This window comes from Octopus sinensis, linkage group LG26, assembly GCF_006345805.1.
Source record: "Octopus sinensis linkage group LG26, ASM634580v1, whole genome shotgun sequence".
In the NCBI taxonomy this organism is placed as follows: domain Eukaryota; kingdom Metazoa; phylum Mollusca; class Cephalopoda; order Octopoda; family Octopodidae; genus Octopus; species Octopus sinensis.
Genome location: NC_043022.1, coordinates 9,754,202 through 9,777,720, shown reverse-complemented (window position 1 = coordinate 9,777,720; position 23,519 = coordinate 9,754,202). Strand labels below are relative to the sequence as shown.

At 40.2% G+C, this 23,519-nt stretch overlaps 1 protein-coding gene across 5 annotated transcripts in view; it reads right to left on the bottom strand.

The window, feature by feature from the left end:
* LOC115224739 (epidermal growth factor receptor substrate 15-like 1) overlaps positions 1 to 23,519 on the bottom strand; it is a 269,100-nt gene that overhangs the window by 6,223 nt on the left and 239,358 nt on the right. For 4 of the 5 annotated variants that reach the window (XM_036513677.1, XM_036513674.1, XM_036513675.1 and 1 more), the window contains 4 exons: positions 20,639 to 20,730; positions 11,995 to 12,099; positions 9,923 to 10,227; positions 8,378 to 8,459 (listed from right to left, as the gene is read on the bottom strand). In XM_036513677.1, coding sequence (XP_036369570.1) covers positions 8,393 to 8,459; positions 9,923 to 10,227; positions 11,995 to 12,099; positions 20,639 to 20,730 — 569 coding nt within the window. In that variant the 3' untranslated portion in view covers positions 8,378 to 8,392. Of the gene's footprint in view, positions 1 to 8,377; positions 8,460 to 9,922; positions 10,228 to 11,994; positions 12,100 to 20,638; positions 20,731 to 23,519 lie in introns of those variants that run through there. The other variant, XM_036513676.1, reaches the window with a different exon arrangement.

Below are 23,519 nucleotides of genomic sequence, written 5' to 3'. Positions count from 1 at the left end.
TGTGCTCTTAAGCAAGACACTTTATTTCATGTTGCTCCAGTCCACTCAGCTAATGGTTAGGATGTTGCACTCATGACTTCTAGATTGTGGTTTCAATTCCTGGACCGGGCTGTGTATTGTGTTCTTAAGCAAGACACTTTATTTCATGTTGCTCCAGTCCACTCAGCCGGCAAAAATGAGTTTCAGCATCACTGGTGCCAAGTTGTATCAGCCTTCATGTTTCACTTGAATAACACCAGTGGCATGGAGTGGGTTACATGGGATGAGCCTATATGCAAGGGCAGCAACACTTTTACTTAGCTAGACATGTCTTTTCAAGCACAGCAAGCCACTATGAGTCTTGGTCCCGTCACCCCACTCTATGTGTCCCAACACCTGTAGATCCTTTCTCCCCACTTTGTCTTACGTCTTCCTGGGTCTACCCCTTCCACATGTTCCCTCTCAGTGCAACTATCCAACGAAAATGAGGAAGAGAATTTATCTGACAACCTTTTATATATATATATATATATATATATATAAGGTTATCTTTTACTTGTTTCACTCATTCGACTGTGGCCATGCCGGAGCACTGCCTTTAGTCATCAAACAAATCAACCCCAGGAATTATTCTTTGCAAGCCTAGTACTTATTCTGGGAGTCTCTTTTGTCAAACCGTTAGGTTATGGGAACATAAAAACACCAATACCAGTTGTCAAGCAATGGTGGGGACAAACAGACACAAAGACATATATATATATATATATATATATATATATATATATATATATATTATATATATATACACACACACACAATATATGTATAAATCATGGGCTTATTTTAGTTCCTGTCTACCAAATCTATTCACAAGGATTAGAAAGATTAAAAAGAAGAAAAAAAAAGATGAATTTATTTGACAAGCCAACAAAAAGAAAATAAGAAAATTACAAAATATAATAAATACAGATATAATATAATAATTAAATTTGAGTAGGTTTCTTAAAACAGAAATACAAATCACTAATTAAGGAAAGAATAAAATCTGCTGTCCAAGTTCAAATCCTGTTTGTCATTACTTAGCCCTTCATCCAGCTGGGGGTCAATGAAATATTACCAGAGGTTTGATGTCATCATTTTATACCCTAAAACAGTAGTTTACAATTATTTTGATTTCGTGATGAACTGGTATTCGATAAGAAAAAAATTGGAGGCAAATTCAATGGAAAAGTTAAAAGGAAAGTTTTTTTTTTTAATGTATTTAAAGGTAATTGTTTTTAAAAATATAGAGACTTATTGCTTACCTTTTGTAATTTAAACAAAAATTAGCTTAGAGAAATAACTCAGTTGCCAGGAGTAGGTATTTGAACAACATAGACAAATACAGTATATATATATATATATATATATATATATATATATACTCTAATTGCTGAGTCACTATCAGAACTGGAGGAGAAGTTTCAGGTGTGGAAACAAGGATTAGAATCGAAGGGCCTTAGAATCAACCTAGCCAAAACCAAAGTCCTAATAAGTAGGAAGGTGGACCAACCACAAACGACTTCAGGTAGATGGCCCTGCTCGATCTGTAAAAAAGGTGTAGGTAGAAACTCTATAAGGTGCACCAAGTGTAAGCTATGGACACATAAGAGGTGCAGCAATGTCAAAGGAAGGCTAACTAAGAAAATAGTTTTTGTCTGTGGCAGATGCTCAAGAGAAATAAACACTGGAAATGTGCAGAGACCAACTTCTACCACGTTCCAGGGAGACAAACTAGTAGTAGTTGATAGCTTCCGCTACCTAGGAGACCAAGTCAGTAGCGGGGGTGGGTGTGCTGAAAGTGTAACTGCTAGAGTAAGAATAGCCTGGGCAAAGTTTAGAGAGCTCTTACCCCTGCTGGTGACAAAAGGCCTCTCGCTAAGAGTAAAAGGCAGACTATATGATGCGTGTGTACGTACAGCCATGCTACATGGTAGTGAAACATGGGCTGTGACAGCTGAGGATATGCGTAAGCTTGCAAGAAATGAAGCCAGTATGCTCCGATGGATGTGTAATGTCAGTGTTCATAATCGTCAGAGTGTAAGTACTTTGAGAGAAAAGTTGAACCTAAGAAGTGTCAGTTGTGGTGTGCAAGAGAGACGGCTGCGCTGGTATGGTCATGTGACGAGAATGGCTGAAGATAGTTGTGTGCAAAAGTGCTACACCCTAGCAGTTGAGGGAACCTGTGGAAGAAGTAGACCCAGGAAAACCTGGGACGAGGTGGTGAAGCACGACCTTCGAACTTTAGGTCTCACCAAGGAAATGACTGAAGACCGAGTCCTATGGAAGTGTGCTGTGCATGAGAGGACCCGGCAGGACTAGTCAGGCCATATCCCGTGGCCCCTACCTGGGACGTAGTCGATCCACCTGTGCATACCTTCCTTCTTGTGACACTTGTGAAGACCTGCTGAGGCAAGTGAAAATCAATCAAAATAGATGAACATCAATGGAATTTGTATCTTTGTGGTACCAGTGCCTGTGGCACACAAGAAAACCATCCGAACGTGGCCGTAGCCAGTACCGCGTCGACTCGCCTCCGTGATGTGGGAACATGGTGGCACATAAAAACACCATCCGAAGACCCGGCAAGACTAGTCAGGTCATAACCCGTGGGCCCTACCTGGGACGTAGTCAGTCCACCTGTACATACCTTCCTTCTTGCGACACTTGTGAAGACCTGTTGAGGCAAGTGAAAATCAAAACAAATCAAAATAGATGAACATCAATGGAATTTGTATCTTTGTGGTACCAGTGCCAGTGGCACACAAGAATCCATCCGAACGTGGCCGTAGTCAGTACCGCTTGTGATACCAGTGCCGGTGGCACACAAGAATCCATCCGAACGTGGCCGTAGTCAGTACCGCATCACTGGCCATCGTGCTGTGGGCACATAACAAACACCATCCGGTCGTGGCCGTTCACCAGCCTCATCTAGCACCTGTGTCGGTGGCACATAAAAAGTAGTCAGTACCGCTTGTGGTACCAGTGCCGGTGGCACACAAGAATCCATCCGAACATGGCCGTAGTCAGTACCGCATCACTGGCCATCATGCTGTGGGCACATAACAAACACCATCCAGTCGTGGCCGTTCGCCAGCCTCATCTAGCACCTGTGTCAGTGGCACATAAAAACACCATCCGAAGACCCGGCAAGACTAGTCAGGCCATAACCCATGGCCCCTACCTGGGACGTAGTCAGTCCACCTGTGCATACCTTCCTTCTTGTGACACTTGTGAAGACCTGTTGAGGCAAGTGAAAATCAAAATCAAAATCAAAACAAATCAAAATAGATGAACATCAATGGAATCTGTATCTTTGTGGTACCAGTGCCGGTGGCACACACTTTGTGGTACCAGTGCCGGTGGCACACAAGAGAACCATCCGAACGTGGCCGTAGCCAGTTCCGCATCGGCCGGCCTCCGTGCTGTGGGCACGTAACAAACACCATCTGGTGTCGGTGGCACATAAAAACACCTTCCGAAGACCCGGCAAGACTAGTCAGTCCACCTGTGCATACCTTCCTCTTGTAACACCTGTGAAGACCGGTTGAGGCAAGTGAAAATCAAATCAAATCAAATCAAATCAAAATAGACAAAATAGATGAACATCAATGGAATTTGTATCTTGTGGTACCAGTGCCTGTGGCACACAAGAAATCCATCAGTGCTGTAGTCAGTGCGGTGGGCACATGACAAACCCCATCCGATCGTGGCCGTTCGCCAGCCTCATCTAGCACCTGTGTCGGTGGCACATAAAAACACCATCCGAAGACCGGCAAGACTAGTCAGGCCATAACCCATGGCCCCTACCTGGGACGTAGTCAGTCCACCTGTGCATACCTTCCTTCTTGTGACACTTGTGAAGACCTGTTGAGGCAAGTGAAAATCAAAATCAAAACAAATCAAAATAGATGAACATCAATGGAATTTGTATCCTTGTGGTACCAGTGCCGGTGGCACGTGGCACACAAGAAAACCATCCGAACGTGGCCGTAGCCAGTACCGCATCGACTGGCCTCCGTGCTGTGGGCACGTAACAAGCACCATCCGATCGTGGCCGTTTGCCAGCCTCATCTGGCACCTGTGTCGGTGGCACAAAAAACACCATCCGAGCGTGGCCGTCTGCCAGCCTCGTCTGGCACCTGTGTCGGTGGCACATAAAAAACACCATCCGAGCGTGGCCGTTTGCCAGCCTCGTCTGGCACCTGTGTCGGTGGCACATAAAATCACCCACTACACTCTCGGAGTGGTTGGCGTTAGGAAGGGCATCCAGCTGTAGAAACACTGCCAGATCTGACTGGACTGGTGCAGCTTTCGGTTTCCCCAGACCCCAGTTGAACCGTCCAACCCATGCTAGCATGGAAAGCGGACGTTAAATGATGATGATGATGATGATATATGCGACGGGCTTCTTTCAGATTCCATCTACCAAATCCATTCACAAGGCTTTGGTCAGCCTGAGGCAATAGTAGAAGACACTTGCCCAAGGTTCCATGCAGTGATACTGAACCCAGAACCATGTGGGTGGGAAGCAAGCTTTGTACCACACACCCATGCCTATATATATATATATATATATATATATATATATATACACACACACACACACAGTAGAACCTAGCAGTACAAGTGCCCCATTGTACCAGTAATTTGCTGCACAAGCTGAGACTCGTGAATTTTTGTCATGAAGCAGGAGTGGAAATCCACAGCACAAGTAAAGAAATTGCCCCATCTTTAAGGGAATTCAGTTAATAAAACCAGTTTACATATTTATTTGTTTTGCATTGTCTTTTTTATAATTGTCATTTTACTTCTAACTACACCTTTTCTCTTTTAAAACCCTTGAAAATTTATTTTTGAGTGGTTTGGTGGGGGTGGTTGCTGGAACAAATTAATTATATTTTAGATAATTTCAATGGGGAAAACTAATGCCAAACCACACCTAGCCATGCTTAACCCATGCCAAGCCACACCTAGCCATGCTTAGCCACACCTAGCCATTCCAAGCCACACCTGCCTAAATTACTCAAAGAATATAAGACAAGCTTGGTCATAGAATGAATTAAACTTGTACAGCGAGGTATCATTGTCTATAGATGTATCATTTTCCATACAAATATATATTCTTGATTGATTGAAATTGCTTCTGCCTCTCAAGGATGTGCCATTCTCTTGACCAGCTTCATATGAGAAGATGAAACAATCTCAAGAATTAAAAACTCTCTGAAGCTGAGACACCTTTATGTACAGGGACAAGATTATTGGCTGGAGATAAAAGGACGAATGTGGACAGGTGTTTCAGGCTCAACAGTCATCATTAGGAGGACATTGGTCCAACCTTACCTCAAGCAGCCAAAGGACTTAGATATATATAAAAAAGAAACAATAGATTTATAGCCTTGATAATTTGCATAATTTAAACAATGAAGTAAGGGAAATAACTCAGAGTAGCCATGGCTAATAGCATGTACTTGAACAAAATAGACAAATGCAGGTATAGCAAATACCATACAACATGATGTTTATGCCAAGCCACACCAAGTGGCACCTAACCATGCCAAGCTACACCAAACTATGCCTAGTCTTGCCAAGCCTTGCTTAACCACACCTAGCCATACCTACCCATGCCAAGCTACACCTAACCATACCAAACCACACCTAGCCATGCCAAGCCACACCTAGCCATGCCAAGCCACACCTATACACACCTAGCCATGCCAAGCTACACTTAACCATGCCAAACCACACTTAGCCATGCCAAGCCACACCTAGCCATGCCAAGCTACACCTAACCATGCCAAGCCACACCTAGCCATGCTTAGCCATACCTACCCTAGCTACACCTACACACACCTAGCCATGCCAAGCTACACCTAACCATGCCTAACCCATGCCAAGCCACACCTAGCCATACCTAACCACACCTAGCCATACCTACCCATGCCAAGCCACACCTAGCCCATACCAAGCCACACATACCCACACCTAGCCATACCTAACCACACCTAGCCATGCCAAGCCACACCTACCCACACTAAACACACCTAGCCATGCTAAGCCACACCTAGCCATACCTACCCATGCCAAGTCACACCTAGCCATACCTAACCACACCTAGCCATGCTAAGCCATACCTACCCATGCCAAGTCACACCTAGCCATTCCAAACCACACCTACCCATGCCAAGCCACACCTAACCACACCTAGCCATGCCAAGCCACACCTACCCACACCTAGCCAAATCTAACCACACCTAGCCATGCCTAGCCCATGCCAAGCCACACCTAACCACACCTAGCCATGCCAAGCCACACCTACTCACACCTAGCTATGCTAAGCCACACCTAGTCATGCTTAACCACACCTAGCCATGCCAAGCCACACCTAACCATTCCAAACCACACCTAGCCATGCCAAGCCCATGCCAAGCCACACCAACCCATACCTAAACACACCTAGCCATGCCAAGCCACACCTACCCACACCTAGCCATACCTAACCACACCTAGCCATGCTTAGCCACACCTGCCTAAATTACTCAAAGAATATATTTAAATCATCATCTTTGAAGAACTAGCTGTAGCTGGTCATTATTTTTCCTTTCTTTAAATGGCTCTAGAATTATTAATATTTCATTTTTTAAGGTGGGGAGCTGATAAAATTGTTACCACGCTGGGCAAAATGCTTAGTGGTATTTCATCTGTCTTTACATTCTGAGTTCAAATGCTGTTGAGGTTCACTACATCTTTTTTCCTTTCGAAGTTGATAAAAGAAGTACCAGCTGAGCATTGGAGTTGATGTAATCAACTAAACCCCACGTCCCCTAGAATTGCTGGCCTTGTGCCAAAATTGGAAACCAATATATGGTGCATCTAAAGCGGCGAGCTGGCAGAATCGTTAGCATGCCGAGTGAAATGCATAGCGGTATTTCGTCTGCCGCTACATTCTGAGTTCGAATTCCACCGGGGTCGACTTTGCCTTTCATCCTTTCGGGGTCAATTAAATAATAAGTACCAGTTACGCACTGGGGTCAATGTAATCGACTTAATCCATTTGCCTGTCCTTGTTTGTTCTCTCTGTGTTTAGCCCCTTGTGGGTAGTAAAGAAATAGGTATTACGTCTGTCTTCATGGTCTGAGTTCAATTTCTGCCAAGGTCAACTTTGCTTTTCATTCTTTCAGGGTTGATAATGCAAGGACCAGGGGAACACTGTGCTTGATGTAATCGACTTAACCCCTCCCCCAACATTGCTGGCCTTGTGCCAAAATTTGAAACCAATATACTTAACCACTGATATAATCATCATCATCAACAGCAGTAGCATTGTTTAACGTCTGCTTTCCATGCTGGCATGGGTTGGACAGTTTGACTGAGGGCTGGCAAGCCAGGAAGCTGCATCAGGCTCCAATATGATCTAGCAAGGTTTCTACAGCTGGATGCCCTTCCTAACATCAACCACTCCGAGAATGTACTGGGTGCCTTTTAAGTGCCACCAGCGCATTGATACTTTTGAAAATCTACAGCACAACAGGGGATACCTCATAAAGCACTACTTTAGGACCACTGCATCAGAAAGTTTAGGAAAGAGAGAGAAAAAAGTGGGGTGGTCACTTATGGCACATTATCCATAGTCAAAAAAGCAGCGAGCTGGCAGAAACATTAGTGAGCCAGTTGAAATGTTTAGCGGTATTTCGTCTGCCGTTATGTTCTGAGTTCAAATTCCGCCGAGGTCAACTTTGCCTTTCATCCTTTCAGAGTCGATAAATTAAGTACCAGTTATGCACTGGGGTCGATATAATCGACTTAATCCATTTGTCTGTCCTTGTTTATCCTCTCTGTGTTTAGCTCCTTGTGGGTAGTAAAGAAATAGGTATTTCATCTGACTTTACGTTCTAAGTTCAAATTCTGCCAAGGTCGACTTTGCCTTTCATCCTTTCAGGGTCGATTAAATAAGTACCAGTTATGCACTGGGGTGGCTGTAATTGAATTAATCCGTTTGTCTGTTCTGTGTTTAGCCCTTTGTGGGTAGTAAAGAAATAGGTATTTCATCTGACTTTATGTTCTAAGTTCAAATTCTGCCGAGGTCGACTTTGCCTTTCATCCTTTCAGGGTTGATAAATTAAGTACCAGTTACGCACTGGGGTCGATATAATCGACTTAATCCGTTTGTCCTCTCTGTGTTTAGCCCCTTGTGGGTAGTTAAGAAATAGGTATCTCATCTATCTTTACATTCTGAGATCAAATTCCACCAAGGTCGACTTTACCTTTCATCTTTCAGGGTCGATAAATTAAGTACCAGTTGCATACTGGGATCAATCTAATCAACTGGCCCTCTCCCCCAAAATTTTGGGCCTTATGCCTAGAGTAGAAAAGATTATCCATAGTCAAAGAAGTGATAACGCCTGTTTCTCTCTTCTCCACTCTCAAGCAAAAGGACAAGGCTCGCAGTATAAGATTCTTCATCACAAGCAGCTATTAAACTGGTTGTATCCTCCTACATGACAATAAGTTGCTGACAATAAGCTTTCTTCAGAATCTGGACATTACCTACAAGCCCATGACCCAGCTTGGCCATAGACTAACTTGTAACCCACCTGTCTCACCTGTAACCTACCCTAACGATATACTGTTATTTCCCATCAGCTGCACCTTCTCCCTTCTTCGCTACCATTCCGTTTTATCTACCTCTTTAAACATCTGTTATTCTTTCCCAGCACCCTTTCCACTACCCCTGATCCACAGTCCATATTGTTTTATGCAAGAATTTGCTCTGGCACTCCATCACTACCATCTCTATCTCCTTGCCACCACACCCACATACCTTTATGTAATATGGGGTCACCTCCTCTATAACAAGGCATTCGTGCTTGCTCCTCTATCAAACTTTACCCTCTAAACACATCATCATTGTTTAACGTCCATTTTCTTTGCTGGCATGGGTTGGACCTGGAAAACAAAAGCCTCCTCCCCTTTTGAAATACTCCCACACACCTCCACTTAGTCAAGGAAAGATTTTTGTTTCTTCTTTCCTTTTTCCTGTTCTTTTTCTGTCTTGCAAATAACCTGGCAACCCTCACAAGTGCTGGTAGAGAAGCCAGAGGGCTGACAAAGTTAAAGAATTTAGCAATTGTGTGAGTGGGGACTCCAATTATGAAGAAAAGAGGGGATGAAACCCATAAACTGTCACAGTCTGTCTACCCTATGTGAAAGGCCTCTCTGAAAAGATGCAAAAGATATGCGGCCCATATGACATCAGGACAATATTCAAGAGTATTCAACACTTCACAATATCTTCACAAATATCTCCTTCGGCTAAAATAAACAATAAAAGAGAATATGACTAAGAATCGCGTGTACTCTATTCCATGCAACTATGGTAGGTTATACAAAGGTGAAACATGCTGCCCCTCAAAATAAGGGTAGAGGAACATTGCAAAGCTGTGACACGGGGAGATATTGATAAATCGGGTATAGCTGATGGTGTATAGATAAATGGAGACCACCTCCCCCTGTGGAATGAAGTTAAAATAATAGACAAAGAACACTACAGGAAAATATGAAAACTAAAAGAAGCAGCATATATGCTAGGACATAACAACCTCCTAAGCAGACTGAGTGCAGATATGAATAGCATAAGGGAATCAGTATTAAGGAAGGATGGGAAAATATTAGATTTAAAAGCCCTAAAATTCACTCAATTGCCCGTGGGCATGTGACGTAGTAGTTAAGAGCACAGGCTACTAACCCCAAGATTCCGAGTTCAATTCCAAGCAGTGACCTGAATAATAATAATAATAACATTGAAAAATACCTTAGGAATGAGAACCCAGGTTCTGATGAAGGGCAGAGGGTATATCAGCCAAAACATGTTAACAACAAACAAGATGAGGACAAATATCTGTTAAATGTAAATAATGGGTACGTGGATAATCTTACCTTGCTGGGACTGAAGTCAGCAAAATTTTCAAGACTACACTCAGGATTGTTGCCAGTGGAACTGGCAAAGGGATCATTCCCAGTGAATGGATCGTTACCGAAATTTGCAAAGAGTTCATCTTTTTTCTTAGCTGCAGGAGAGCTTTTGGGGCGTGGTGGTGCAGGCCGAGGAGGGGGCTGTTTCTTCTGTTTAGGAGGAAGGTTTGGTGGAGTTGGGGATTTTGAATTAGACTTCACAAATGGAACACTTCCGAAAAGATCACCTTTGTTACTCTGGAGGAAATAAGAAAAAAAAATGAGAGTGAGAGGAGACAAAAAAAATTGACACGGACAGAGAGAAAAAAAAAATTATAAACAAAAAACAAAACATACAGGTATGGCTGTGTGGTAAGAGGTTTGCTTCATAACCATATGCTTTAGGGTTCAGTCCCATACTGTGGCACCCTGAGCAACTGTCTTCCATAGACAGAAACTTAATGAAGCTGTGTGTATGTGAGCATATAAACATATAATATATATATATATATATATATATATATATATATATATATATATCATCATCATCGTTTAACGTCCGCTTTCCATGCTAGCATGGGTTGGACGGTTCAACTGGGGTCTGGGAAGCCAGAAGGCTGCACCAGGCCCAGTCTGATCTGGCAGTGTTTCTACAGCTGGATGCCCTTCCTAATATATATATATACATACATACATGTATGTATATTTATGTTTGTGTCTGTGTTTGTCCCCCCCACAATCACTTGACAACCGATTTTGGTGCATTTATGTCACCGTAACTTAGCAGTTCGGCAAAAGAGACCAATAGAATAAGTACTAGTCTTACAAAGAATAAGTCCTGGGGTCGATTTGTTCGACTAAAGGCAGTTCTCCAGTATGGCCGCAGCCAAATGACTGAAACAAATAAAAGAATATAATAAACAAAGCGTCTTCCCATAGTGCTGTTTTTGGTGGCACCAAGATGGTATTCATATTTGACCAGAGAATACTAGCAGCCGAAATGAGGTTCCTCCGCAGGATCTCCAAAGTAAGATTACTGGACAGGGTGTGTAGCTTGGAGATAAAAAGGGGTCTCTCCTGGTGGAACTGCTACATGTTTGCATTGAGAAGTCACAGCATCGATTCTACAGACACATGCTTAGAATTATCACAGATATATAATTAGGAAAGAATCACAAGATGGATTTTTCAAGCCAAGTAAACCAGAAAGAGACTTAAGGGTAGATCAAGAATGAGTTTGTAAGTCCACATTACACCTTTACGGAGCATGGGGACCAGTTTCCTGGTTTCACTAACATATATATTCTTCCCTTATAAGGCGGCGAGCTGGCAGAAACGTTAGCGCGCCAGGCGGAATGCTTAGCGGTATTTCGTCTGTCGCTACGTTCTGAGTTCAAATTCCGCCGAGGTCGACTTTGCCTTTCATCCTCTCAGGGTCGATAAATAAAGTACCAGTTTCGCACTAGGTCAATGTAATCGACTTCATCCCTTTGTCTGTCCTTGTTTGTCCCCTCTATGTTTAGCCGCTTGTGGGTAATAAAGAAATATACATATTCTTCCCCGGATGGGACACCGGTCCATCAGAGACTTTTGCCAGTTGAGTGGACTGGAGCAATGTGAAATGAAGTGTTTTGCTCAAGAACACAATACATCACCCAGGCCAGGATTTGAAACCACAATCTTAGGATCACAAGTCCAACACCCTAACCATTAAGATATGTGCTTCCACAACCAAGAATGAGCTGCTTGGATAATATCCAGTTTCAGTTAGTCACACTTGGAATCACAGATGCAAGAAAGTGGAATCACAGACGCTTCTTGTAGAACCCTATGGAGGAGCTACCTGGGGACTTTATCCCCATGACCCTCCCAGAAATAAGTGGGAGGAGGAGAGATGAATGGATTGATGGATAAAAAAGAACCTGTGTTCTGTGTTCTTGCAGTTTTAGACTGCGAAGTATGATGGAGGGTTTGCGAGCTGAAAGCACCACACAGGTGAAAATGGATTCTTTCTCACTGACTTACCTTTGGTTTGGGGTCCCCGAATGCTGCAAACGCTTCAGGTTTTTTATTTGTGTTTGAGAACGTACTTTGAAAGGGATCGGTAGCACTACTGCCAAAACTGTCCGTCTGGTGATAGCAAGAATAAAACAAGAAAACAAAGCAATTAATAGTTGAACAAGTTTGAGATGGCGAAATGGATTGGAGAATTGACAACCTGCAGGAGGAAATATTGAACGATAAATATGTAGGTTTCTAATAGCAACAGATATTAGATAGGAGGATAGTAAGTAAGTACTGCCTTGAATACTATCATCAAATAGGGCTGGTCACCCAGTTTCTATGTAAAGTGTAATAATAGATGGATGACAGTTTCTTGTCAAAGGACCCTACAGAGGAAGTACTTCATGATTCTACCCCACCAACCCTCTTGGAAATAGTGGGCAAAGAAAATGGATGGATAACAATAATAATCATCATCATCCTTTAACGTCCGCTTTCCATGCTAGCATGGGTTGGATGGTTCAACTGGGGTCTGGGAAACCAGAAGGCTGCACCAGGCCCAGTCTGATTTGGCAATGTTTCTACGGCTGGATGCCCTTCCTAATGCCAACCACTCCGAGAGTGGTTTGGACATTGTTGCATGGACACCCCAGAGTGCTTTGGATGCCCTTCCTAATGCCAACCACTCCAAGGGTGTAGTGGGTGCTTTTTACGTAATTATTTTACGTAATAATAATAATCCTTTCTACTCTAGGTGAGAGGCCTGAAACTAGGCAGGAAGGGTCTATTTGATTACACTGACACCAGTACTCGACTGGTACGTATTTTACTGACTCCCTACAAGGACGAAAGGCAAAGTTCACCTCAGAATGTGAACTCAGGACATAAAGATGGGTGAAATTCCACTGAGCATTCTGCCTGGTATGCTAAAGATTCTGTCAGCTTGCTGTCTAAATAATAATAAATGATTTCAAGTTTAGGCACAAATCCAGCAATCTTGGGAGAAGGGATAAGTTGATTAAATTGACCCCATTGCTTAACTGTTGTGTTTTTTAACACAATACATCTATAACAGATGCTTTCTCGAGATAAATACTTCAGTTTAGCAGGCTTTCAATGACATATCTGCTTTAAGTATGATACACAGATTGATAAATAAATAAATATATATTTATATTTATTTATGGGATTGCACCTAGAAAGTTCCCCTCTGAGGCACAAGGTTGTTTATGGAAGGCCAGTGGTCACCCATGCATGCCAGCCTCACTTCTCCATGCCACCAGTGTTATCGAAGAGAAAGACAAAGACCAGTGACATCGCAACTCATTCTTACAGATGAGTGAACTGGAGCAACATGAAATAAAGTGTCTTGCTCAAGAACACAACACACAGCCCGGTCTGAGAATCGAACTCACTACCTCACAATTGCAAGCCTGACGATTTAACCACTGAGCCATATGCCTTCACACAAACACACACACATACATACATACACACATATACATATATATATATATTTATATATATATACATACAAATATATACATACATATATACATACATAAGCATACATACATATATATACAAACATATATATATATATATATATATATATATGCACATACACACACACATACATAACATAGTTATACAGGCAATATCAGTCAAAAGCAAGGGTTCTCAACCAATTTTTATCTATGGACCCCTTTGATTACCATTTTATTTTGCTGCAACCCCATAGCCATTCGATGTTTAAAAACTAGTTTTATAGAAACCTCTTTAGAAATTCTTATTTTGTCTTTCATGTGTTAAGTTGTGTAGGTTGAACTCTGTAAAATGTTAAAGAAAGGAACATGGCTGTTTCTTGCAATACGTACCAATACATACGTCTAAAGGAAAATATTTTCAGGGCCCCTTAAAATACTGATGTGAATCCCCAATTTACTATAGTGTTGCATGGACACCCCAGAAATCTGAAATGGACCCCTCAGGGGCCATATGGACCCCAGTTGATAACCAATGGTCTAGAGGATGGGGGAAGAAGATGGATTAGAAAGCAGTAAGAGGGGAGGAGAAAGAAAGAAAGGAAGAAGGAAAGAAAGAAAGGAAATTAACACAATGGCTTCAAATTAACGAATCAGTATAATTAGTGAAATTAAAGGTAAACTGTAAGTCATGCAGTATAGTCATTTTAGTAGTAGTAGTAGTAGTAGTAGTGGTAGTAGTAGTAGCAGCAGCAGCAGTAACAGAAATGTGGGAGTTAAAAAAACACAATGAAAACCACACCATCACATATATAAAGAAAAATACTTCCCCCGCAACAATCAAAAATGTATGTATATATGTATGCATGGATGTGTGTACGCATGTGTTTATGTGTATATGCACGCACACCTATGTATGTATATAGTAAGTATTTACACATGTATGTATGTATACATGGCGATGTATGTCATTATTCAGTTTTATTTCAAGATTTCTTGCCAATAGAGCAAGAGTCAGTTTCTAATCTAAATCCAAAGCTCCTTCATTGGAATTTCAACAACATTTTAGGGTATTTTTGTTTGTTGTTTGCTTATTTATTCATTTATTTGTTTGTTTGTATGCATGTATGTATTCTTATTTTTATGTATTTTCATGCATATACTTGCATATTTAGACATGCTCATATATACTTAAATGCTAAACCTCTGAAAAGTTTTACAGATATTTACAGTTCCAGTGATGGCTTGGAGCTGTAGTCTTCGAACCAGCTTTCTCATTTCTGGTTTTGAAAAACCTAATTTCTCAAGATTGGTACTTCAGCAATGTGTGTGTATGTATATATGTATGTATCATGTATGTATGTGAGGAAGGTTGCTAGAAACCCAGCAAGACTAAAAACAAGACCTACCAAAGGGAGGGATGAACCCAGTTTAGGTTCAATGACCACCTAACAACAGCATGGGGTCTCAGAAATTCTGAATTGGTGTTCAGGATGCTGGAAGACCACTGGGAATGAGGCACCCCTCAGCTTTTGTTAAAGCATGTCTCTAGGAGAAGGTCCCTCTGATATAAAACCAGATATGCAGGGAATGGTGTTGAACATTTGGAGGATCTTCTTTTTGTGCTTGAGATCGTGGTGCTCCGACATTCCTGAACCTGCAATCCATACCGGCTTTGAATATCTTGCCCTGGCTTGTCTCTCTCTGAATCATGTCAGTAGGATAGAGAGGGCCTATGAGATGGGTTTAAAAGCTTTACTGGATCCAGAATTTTGCACAGGCTTTGCTTTGGTCAGTGATGGTCATATCCGTCTATGAGTTAACAACCATCATTTTGTATGTGTGTGTGTGTGTGTGTGTGTGTGTGTATATGTACAAGCACGTGTGTGTGTATATTTACTCTATGTTATCATTTGTGTGCATAGACATTCACGTGAACAAAGCAAACATAAAAAAGATGTGTATGGGTCTTTTATGTATGTATGTATGTATGTATGTATGTACATGCCTGTGTGTTTGAACATGTTGTACTTATGAAATTATTGAGTGTGTGTGTGTGTATGTAATGGATTTATAAGGAGATTTAGCTGCTCTGTGGTGGTAGCACAGAGAGTTGTGATCCTTCAACATTTTCCTTCCTTCTTTAGTCACAATACCCTTCAGACGAAACAACAATAGTTTGTTCCACTTTGTACATAAAACGAAACAAACATATTAATAACTCACTAAAGCCTACTATCTTAAAAAAAACCAAGGAAAATGTACATTAAACACATTATGCCTGAAATAAATTAAAAAGAAGGGACATTCATAACATATATATTTTTAAAAATTATTAAAAAATATCTCTCTGTATATATACATAAATATAAAATTTAAAGTACACGTTGACATCATATAAAACATGTTGCCTACAACCTTCAAATAAATAAAACAATATATACTGAAACAATTGTGTTATTGTAAAGCACCACCTTTTATATATACATATGTGTATATATAATATATATATATATATATATATATATATATATATATATATATATATATTATCATCACCGTTTAATGTCTGTTTTCCATGCTAGCATGGGTTGGACGGTTCGACCGGGGATCTGGGAAGCCAGAAGGCTGCACCAGGCCCCAGTCTGATCTGACAGTGTTTCTACACCTGGATGCCCTTCCTAATGCCAAGCACTCCGTGAGTGTAGTGGGTGCTTTTTACGTGCCACCGGCACAGGTGCCAGGGGAGAACAAATGAGGGTTAAGTAAAATAAAGTGTTAATCATGTTCCATGGACATGACTGTGTCTCTTGAGGCCTGCTGATGACTTGTAAACCTTTTGGCAAAAGGAAACAAATTGAGGACTCAGTCTACTTGAGTGCTTGTGGATCATTTACTATGTGTTTCCTTGAGTGGATAGCAAGGGCTACTTTGCGCCATGCTATAAAACCCCAATGGCAGGTAAGGTTTCTATTTAGAAGAGCAGCATTTCACCAGCATGCCTTCATGCTTGCACAAAGTTGGTCCTGATGATGGAGTCGACTTTGCCCAAAATCTTTGAACTGAGGAGAAGCAGGAATGGCACCAGGTCCTTCATGCTGATGCTGTGTTTACCCAGGAAGAAAAGGGAATATTGCATCACTTCAGATAGTGTTTTAGTTTGTCTTTGAAGTGCAAGAGTGGCCTTCCAACTGACCTTCTTGTTGGGAATTGTCCAAAGAGAAGTTGCTTCGGAATTCTGATATAACTCATATGTGAGAGAAGACCTGAACATCTAAGTTGTATTTCAATGAGAATGGCTTCAATACCTGATATATATATATATATACATACACACATATATATACACATATATATATATACACACACACACATATATATATATATATATATACACAATCAAGACATTATAGAGGAAAATGAAGAATTATACAGCTTCAGAATTTATTAAAGCATTATTCTCATCAAATTCCTTATTACATATATATAGCTTAATCAGTGGATGAAGAGCAGCCCCATAAATTCTTTTACTGGGCATTTGAGACTGGTAGTGTGATAGGGACAGAGAGGAAGAAAAGACAAGCCTTGTGGGTCAGCCTAAAACCAGGAGGTCTCCACTGGACAGAAAGTTTGCTTTTATTTTTGTTGTTTTTGGGGGGTTTTTTCCATTTTCTTTATAGAAAATTAGCAGTTACCCAGGCATGTAAATCTGATATGTAAACCTCCTTTCACAATGCCATCAATATTACCCAGTACAAAGATTGATATATCCCGATGCCTGTGATGATATTGGCGTCTGTAATGGCAGCTTATGATGCCTGTCCAGGGCATGACTTACAGTTCCAAGGTTTTGTGGAGTGTGGAACCAACCCTTAACAACTTAATTCCTGCCAGGTCTGCTCTGACCCAGAGAAAGTAGCTCTTGTAAGGGTCTCAAAGGTGAGTTTAATTAACAAGTCAGTTGGGCAGATGGGCAGAAAGAACAAACTGATTTCAAACCCTCGCTACCTTGCAGCCATACCCAGCCATAGAAAAGGTTTTGAGAGTAGAAATCGGGAAAAATATAGGGGCTGGAACCCCTGAGGCTGTTCAATATTGTCTACAACCTTGTTCTGGCAACTCTTGCAATGAGACTGGTACCAATTTGTAAAGACTATGCTGTTCCTTTGGATCTATCAGTGATGTGGAAAGAGGGGACATGCTACATGGGCAGCAACCTGTCTCCCGTATTGTATTGCTTAGGGTTAAGCCCTACTAAATGCCCTATACAGGAGAGATAGAGAATACAACAACTCAAACAGCATCAGGACAGCCCACAACTGCTATTTGCATATCAGACTGTTAACCACAGACAACACTGTTCTAGTGGCACAGACAGCCAGGACCTTCGTCCATTATCATTCACGCCATCAATGTCATCACAAAACACTGCTGTCAGAACAGGAAGAACCAGAACAGGAAGAGCCAGGCATATCATCTGGTGCTCTAATGGTTCCACCATTTCACTGGCCTGGATTGGTACCTTTTTATCAATCCATAAAAGATGGAATGATAAGACTACCTTGGCAGATAGTCCAAACAAAACCCCACATTCATTCTACTGGACAGCCTAACAACTCTACTAGTTTGCCAATTTCCCCGCTTTCCATAAATCAGAGGCTTCATCCAAATGCAAGCATCAAGTATACTATACTAAAAGCACAAAAGGCTGGTGTTAAACAAGGCAACTAAGCCTACCAACCAAGAATAAGTATAGACCATTACATGAGCTTCTTCACAGTTTCCTTCTAACCAATTTCATAAACAATGGCTCAAAGCAATGTTAGGAATAATTTGCCCATGCATTAGGACTGAACCTAAAACCACATGGTTCTAGAACAAACTTGTTAACCACACAGCCAATCAAGTGCCTTTAACTTTTTCTATCCGAAGAGTCTTTTTAACCCAATATTCATATGCTATTATTTACAATTTTATCGGCTTAGAGATCATTCCAAAGGAGAATTATTTCATGTTCCCTCATCATCACATAACATCTGTTTTCCATGCTTGCATAAGTTGCACGCTTTGATATTGTCATCATCATCCTTTTTATTACCATTATCGTCATCCTCTTCATCACCATCATCATTATCATGCTCATCATCATCATCCTCTTTATCATCATCATCCTCATCATTATTGTCAACCTCATCATCAACTCCAGAACATTACTGTCTGAAGTCCCAGAACTCATAGCACCAGGTACCCAATCAGTAATATCACAACAATTCCTCCGAACAGGGAGCTCAGTCCATTGCAGGGTTGCGCTTTTACAGCTGAGTGGACTGGGGCAATGTGAAACGAAGTGCATTGATTCGAGAAGAGAATACACCACCCAATCCAGGAACCAAAACCATGATCTTGCAACTGTGAGTTAAACACCTTTACCACGATTCCATGGGCCCTCCCCAGGTATTTGGATAAATCTATTTGAACACAATCCCTTCCAAAGATTCTGGTTAAGCTTGAGAATAACCCTCACCACTCAATTATTCCCACCAGTCACGGGGAGACCCTGAGAAAAATCATGAGTGCTATCCTTGTGCCTGATTAATTCATATAAAAATATTATAGGAAGAAACAACAAATATATTAATATATAAAACAACACAAAGGTTTTTCAGACACTTATGTAAATCCTCACTATAAACAAATGGACAAGAAATAAATAAAAAGAAAGGATATATTTTCATGAAAATTTTCAAATATATTGTGAGACATTTAATTCTTTAGCATGTAGACCAGCCATAAATGGCTCAAATATTCTACCTGTTTTATGCTTAAACCAGCCATATCCAGCCTCTCATACCTAACCTACGGTGTCATTTCAACAAATAAGCAATCGTGCCATTAAAATCCCAAAAGCTATGAGATATTGCATGATTAATTCAAAACAATTTGAATAAATAAGGATTGCATTTGGCTAGGTAATCTTAAATGCTAAAGCAGTGGGTTTTCAATCATTTTTCATCTATGGACCCCTTTCATTACTACTTTATTCTGGTGGCCCCCATAGCCAATCCATGTTGAAAAACTAGTTTTATAGAAACTTCTTTAAAAATTCCTATTTTGTTATTCACACACTAACTTGTGTAGGTTGAACTACGTAAAGCATTAGAGAAAGAAACCTAGCTGTTTCTTGCAATTAATACCAATACATATATCTAAAGCAAAATTTCTGCAGGTTCTCAACCATTTTTTACCTATGGACCCCTGTGATTACTATTTTATTCTGATGGACTCCCATAGTCATTCAATGTTTAAAAACTAGTTTTATAAAGACTCCTTTAAAAATTCCTATTTTGTTTGTCACCCATTAACTTGTGTAGGTTGAATTAAGTAAAACATCAAAGAAAGAAGCCTACATGTTTCTTTTAATGTATACATTTAAAGCAAAATTTTTTCATGGACCTTTAATATACTACAGTGGATCCCTAATTCACTATTTTGCTTGTGAAGACCCCCGAAATCTTATATGGACCCTCAGCAGGCATATGAACCCCGGTTGAGAAGACCTGTGTTAAAAGGTTCAGAATGAACTTTAACCCTTTAGCATTTAAACTGGCCACATCCAGACCCAATATTCTTTTTCATTTATGTTCAAACTGGCCAGATCTGGCTTCTCAAACCTACCATGCAATGTCATCCTAAAATTACACAATTGCATCACTGAAATCTCAAAGCTATGAGATAATGCATGATCTATTCAAAGGAATGTCAATAAATAAGCACTACATTTGACAGAATAAAACCAGCCAGATCCAGCCTCTCACACTCACCCTACAATGTCATTCTACAAATAAAGAATCACATCATTGAAATCTCAAAGCTACAAGATAATGCATGATTAATTAAAAACAATGTGAATAAATTAAACATTGCGTTTGACAGAATAATCTGAATTCTAAAGGGTTAACAATCAAATTTAAAACACAAACTTACACTAGAATCACTATGCAAACTAAAACTTTTCTGAAAGAATTAGCTTTTTCTATAAACAAAAAAAAAAGCAAAAATGACTAAAATGGACAAATAAATAAAATTTGATGAAGAAAAAAAAACAAATCAATTGTTCGGTGAACCAGTTGGGTAAGCAGCTACTTCGGACACTGGTAACATGGTACGGAGGAAATATTTACCTTAGGAAATACAGCAGCTTCATTATCAGCCACTGGGAATGCATCTTTGAAGGGGTCATCAGATGCAAAGGGATCTTGGTTAAAGGGGTCACCTGGAATAGACATTTGAATGAATACGACACAATTACATTGTTACACAACTCACAAGATGGACATGATTATTATTATTATTATTATTATATTATTATTATTATTATTATTATTATCATTCAAATTATCACATCATTATTATTATTATTATTATTATGGAAGGCAGAGAGCTGGCAGAATCATTAGCACACTTCTGAGTTCAAATTCCACTGAGGTTGACTTTGCCTTTCATCCTTGCATAGGGTCGACATCCCCTATCTAGACAAAAAGCCAAGATACTGAAGCAAAATGACAGTTCATAATCAACAAGACCTTGGAGCAGAAGGTCCTAAGTCAGCCCCGGCCTTGTGCTTTAAGTAGAAAGAATCATTATTATTATCGTTGTTATTATTATTATTATTATTATTATTATTATTATTATTGTTATTATCATTAAAGGTGGCAAATTCGCAGAATCATTAGCAAGCCAGGCAAAATGCTTAACAGCATTTCGTGCACCCTTATGTTCTGGGTTCAAATCCTGCTTAAGTCGACTTTGCCATTTATACTTTTGGGGTTAGCAAATTAAGTACTGATGGAGTACTGAGGTTGATGTAATCAACTTAACCCCTCTCCCTAAATATCAGGCCTTATGCCTATAGTAGAAAGGACTATTATTATTATTATTATTATTATTATTATTATTATTATTATTATTATTATTACTATTATTACTATTATTATTATTATTATTATTATTATCACTATCATCAGAGATCTAACTGAGAGTCTATACCTAACAAGTACTTCACACCACCAATCTAAGAAATTATTCTAGAGTTAAACCAAATTCCAGACCCTCAATATAACTCATCTAACCTGTGCCAAATACTATAGAAAGTCTCTCTCAAATTGCCAGTCTGCTGTAAAAGACAACGGAAACATTGAACTATGTACATCGTGCCTGGCATACAAATCAATGTCATCATCTCCATCATGGAACTACTTGATCAGAACTCACCTGGGGCTATAAAGCAACATTATATGCCTGGGTACATCACATGACGATGTATGACAGAAAGAACAATATATATGTATATACATATATATATATATGTGTGTGTGTGTGTGTGTGCACTTAAATCTAGATATTGAGTGTAGTTTTCTTAGCACAAACACCACTCACATGCTGGGACTTATTAAGCAGTGGGTGAGTTGTCAGTAAATAACAGATTTATATCATTATTATTATTATTATTATTATATGAAACTTGTGCATGAACATTGAAAACAGAATGAACCACTCTGGAAACCAAGCCATGCAAAACAACATGTTCCAAAATTGAAAGAACCAAAACAAAGGAATATATATATACATATAATATATATATATACACGTAAACATACACACATGAAAAAAAAAATTGTAAAGATACAAATCAAAAAAAAAAACAAGACAGGATTTCTATTGCTTTTAGATTGTTCTGAGTAGGATGCTTCTAGAAAATTAAAACATTTGCATATATAATGGAAGAAGGGGCCTATAGTACTCTTATATGGCATGAAATATTTATTATGGTTTATGATATGATTTGAAACTGAATCCTGTAGTAGGACCCTGGTTTGGGAGTTTTAGGATTTTGAGGAGGGTAGACCCACTGCATAGCCACTATTGTTCCCAGGTCTCATCCAGCCTGGGGTAAGTCACACCATTCTGGGTTCCAATTACAGGTTAATTAATGTCACGGAATTAACTTCCAGAAGATGGTCACTTACAGAGACATGAACAGACCCAAGGTAGAAGAGGTCCTACAGTTCTTTAGCTGCTTATCTAAGAGAAAGTAAAGAGTAAAGACCTCCTTCGGTCATGAATGACCATGGGATTGCACCTAGGAAGTTCCCCTCCGAGTCACAAGTCCGGAGAAGGTTGTTTATGGAAGACCAGCAGTCACCCATGCATACCAGCCTGCCCACTCCATATCACCAATGTTATCCAAGAGCAGAGCATAGGCTGATACAGCTTGGCACCAGTGACGTCGCAACTCATTTCTACAGCTGAGCGAACTGGAGCAACATGGAATAAAATGTCTTGCCCAAGAAAACAACACACAGCCTGATCCAGGTATCGAACTGACTACCTCGTGATTGTGAGCTGAATGCTCTAACCACTGAGCCATGTAGTATATATATATATATATATATATATATATATATATATATGGAGAGAGAGAGAGAGAGAGAGAGATTATATGGCTATGACTCCTTTTAGTCATGAATGACCATGGGATTGCACCTAGAAAGTTACCCTCTGAGGCAAAAGTCCGGGCAAGGTTGTTTATGGAAGACCAACAGTCGCCCATGCATACCAGCCTCCTCTTCTCTCCATGCCACTGATGTTATCCAAGGGAAAGACAAAGCCAATACAGCTTGGCACCAGTGATATCACAACTCATTAAAACAGCTGAGTGAACTGGAGCAACGTGAAATAAAGTGTCTTACTCAAGAACACAACACGCAGCCCGGTCCAGGAATTGAACACACAACCACATGATTGTGAACCTGAAGCCCTAACCACTAAATCCATACAAATCCAGCATCCGGGTAACTACTATGCTTATGACACCAGACCAATACAAGTTTGAAGGAGAAGACGTTATTTGGCCTGGCTCAGCATAAACCATCTGCACTGAGTAGTCACACCAGATGCAGTTTAATTTCAGACCCAGGACATCTGTCTGTCTGTCTATCTAATTCCATCTAAATCCATTCATCTATCTAGCTGTGTGTCTATCAGTCTATTTAGATCTGTTTA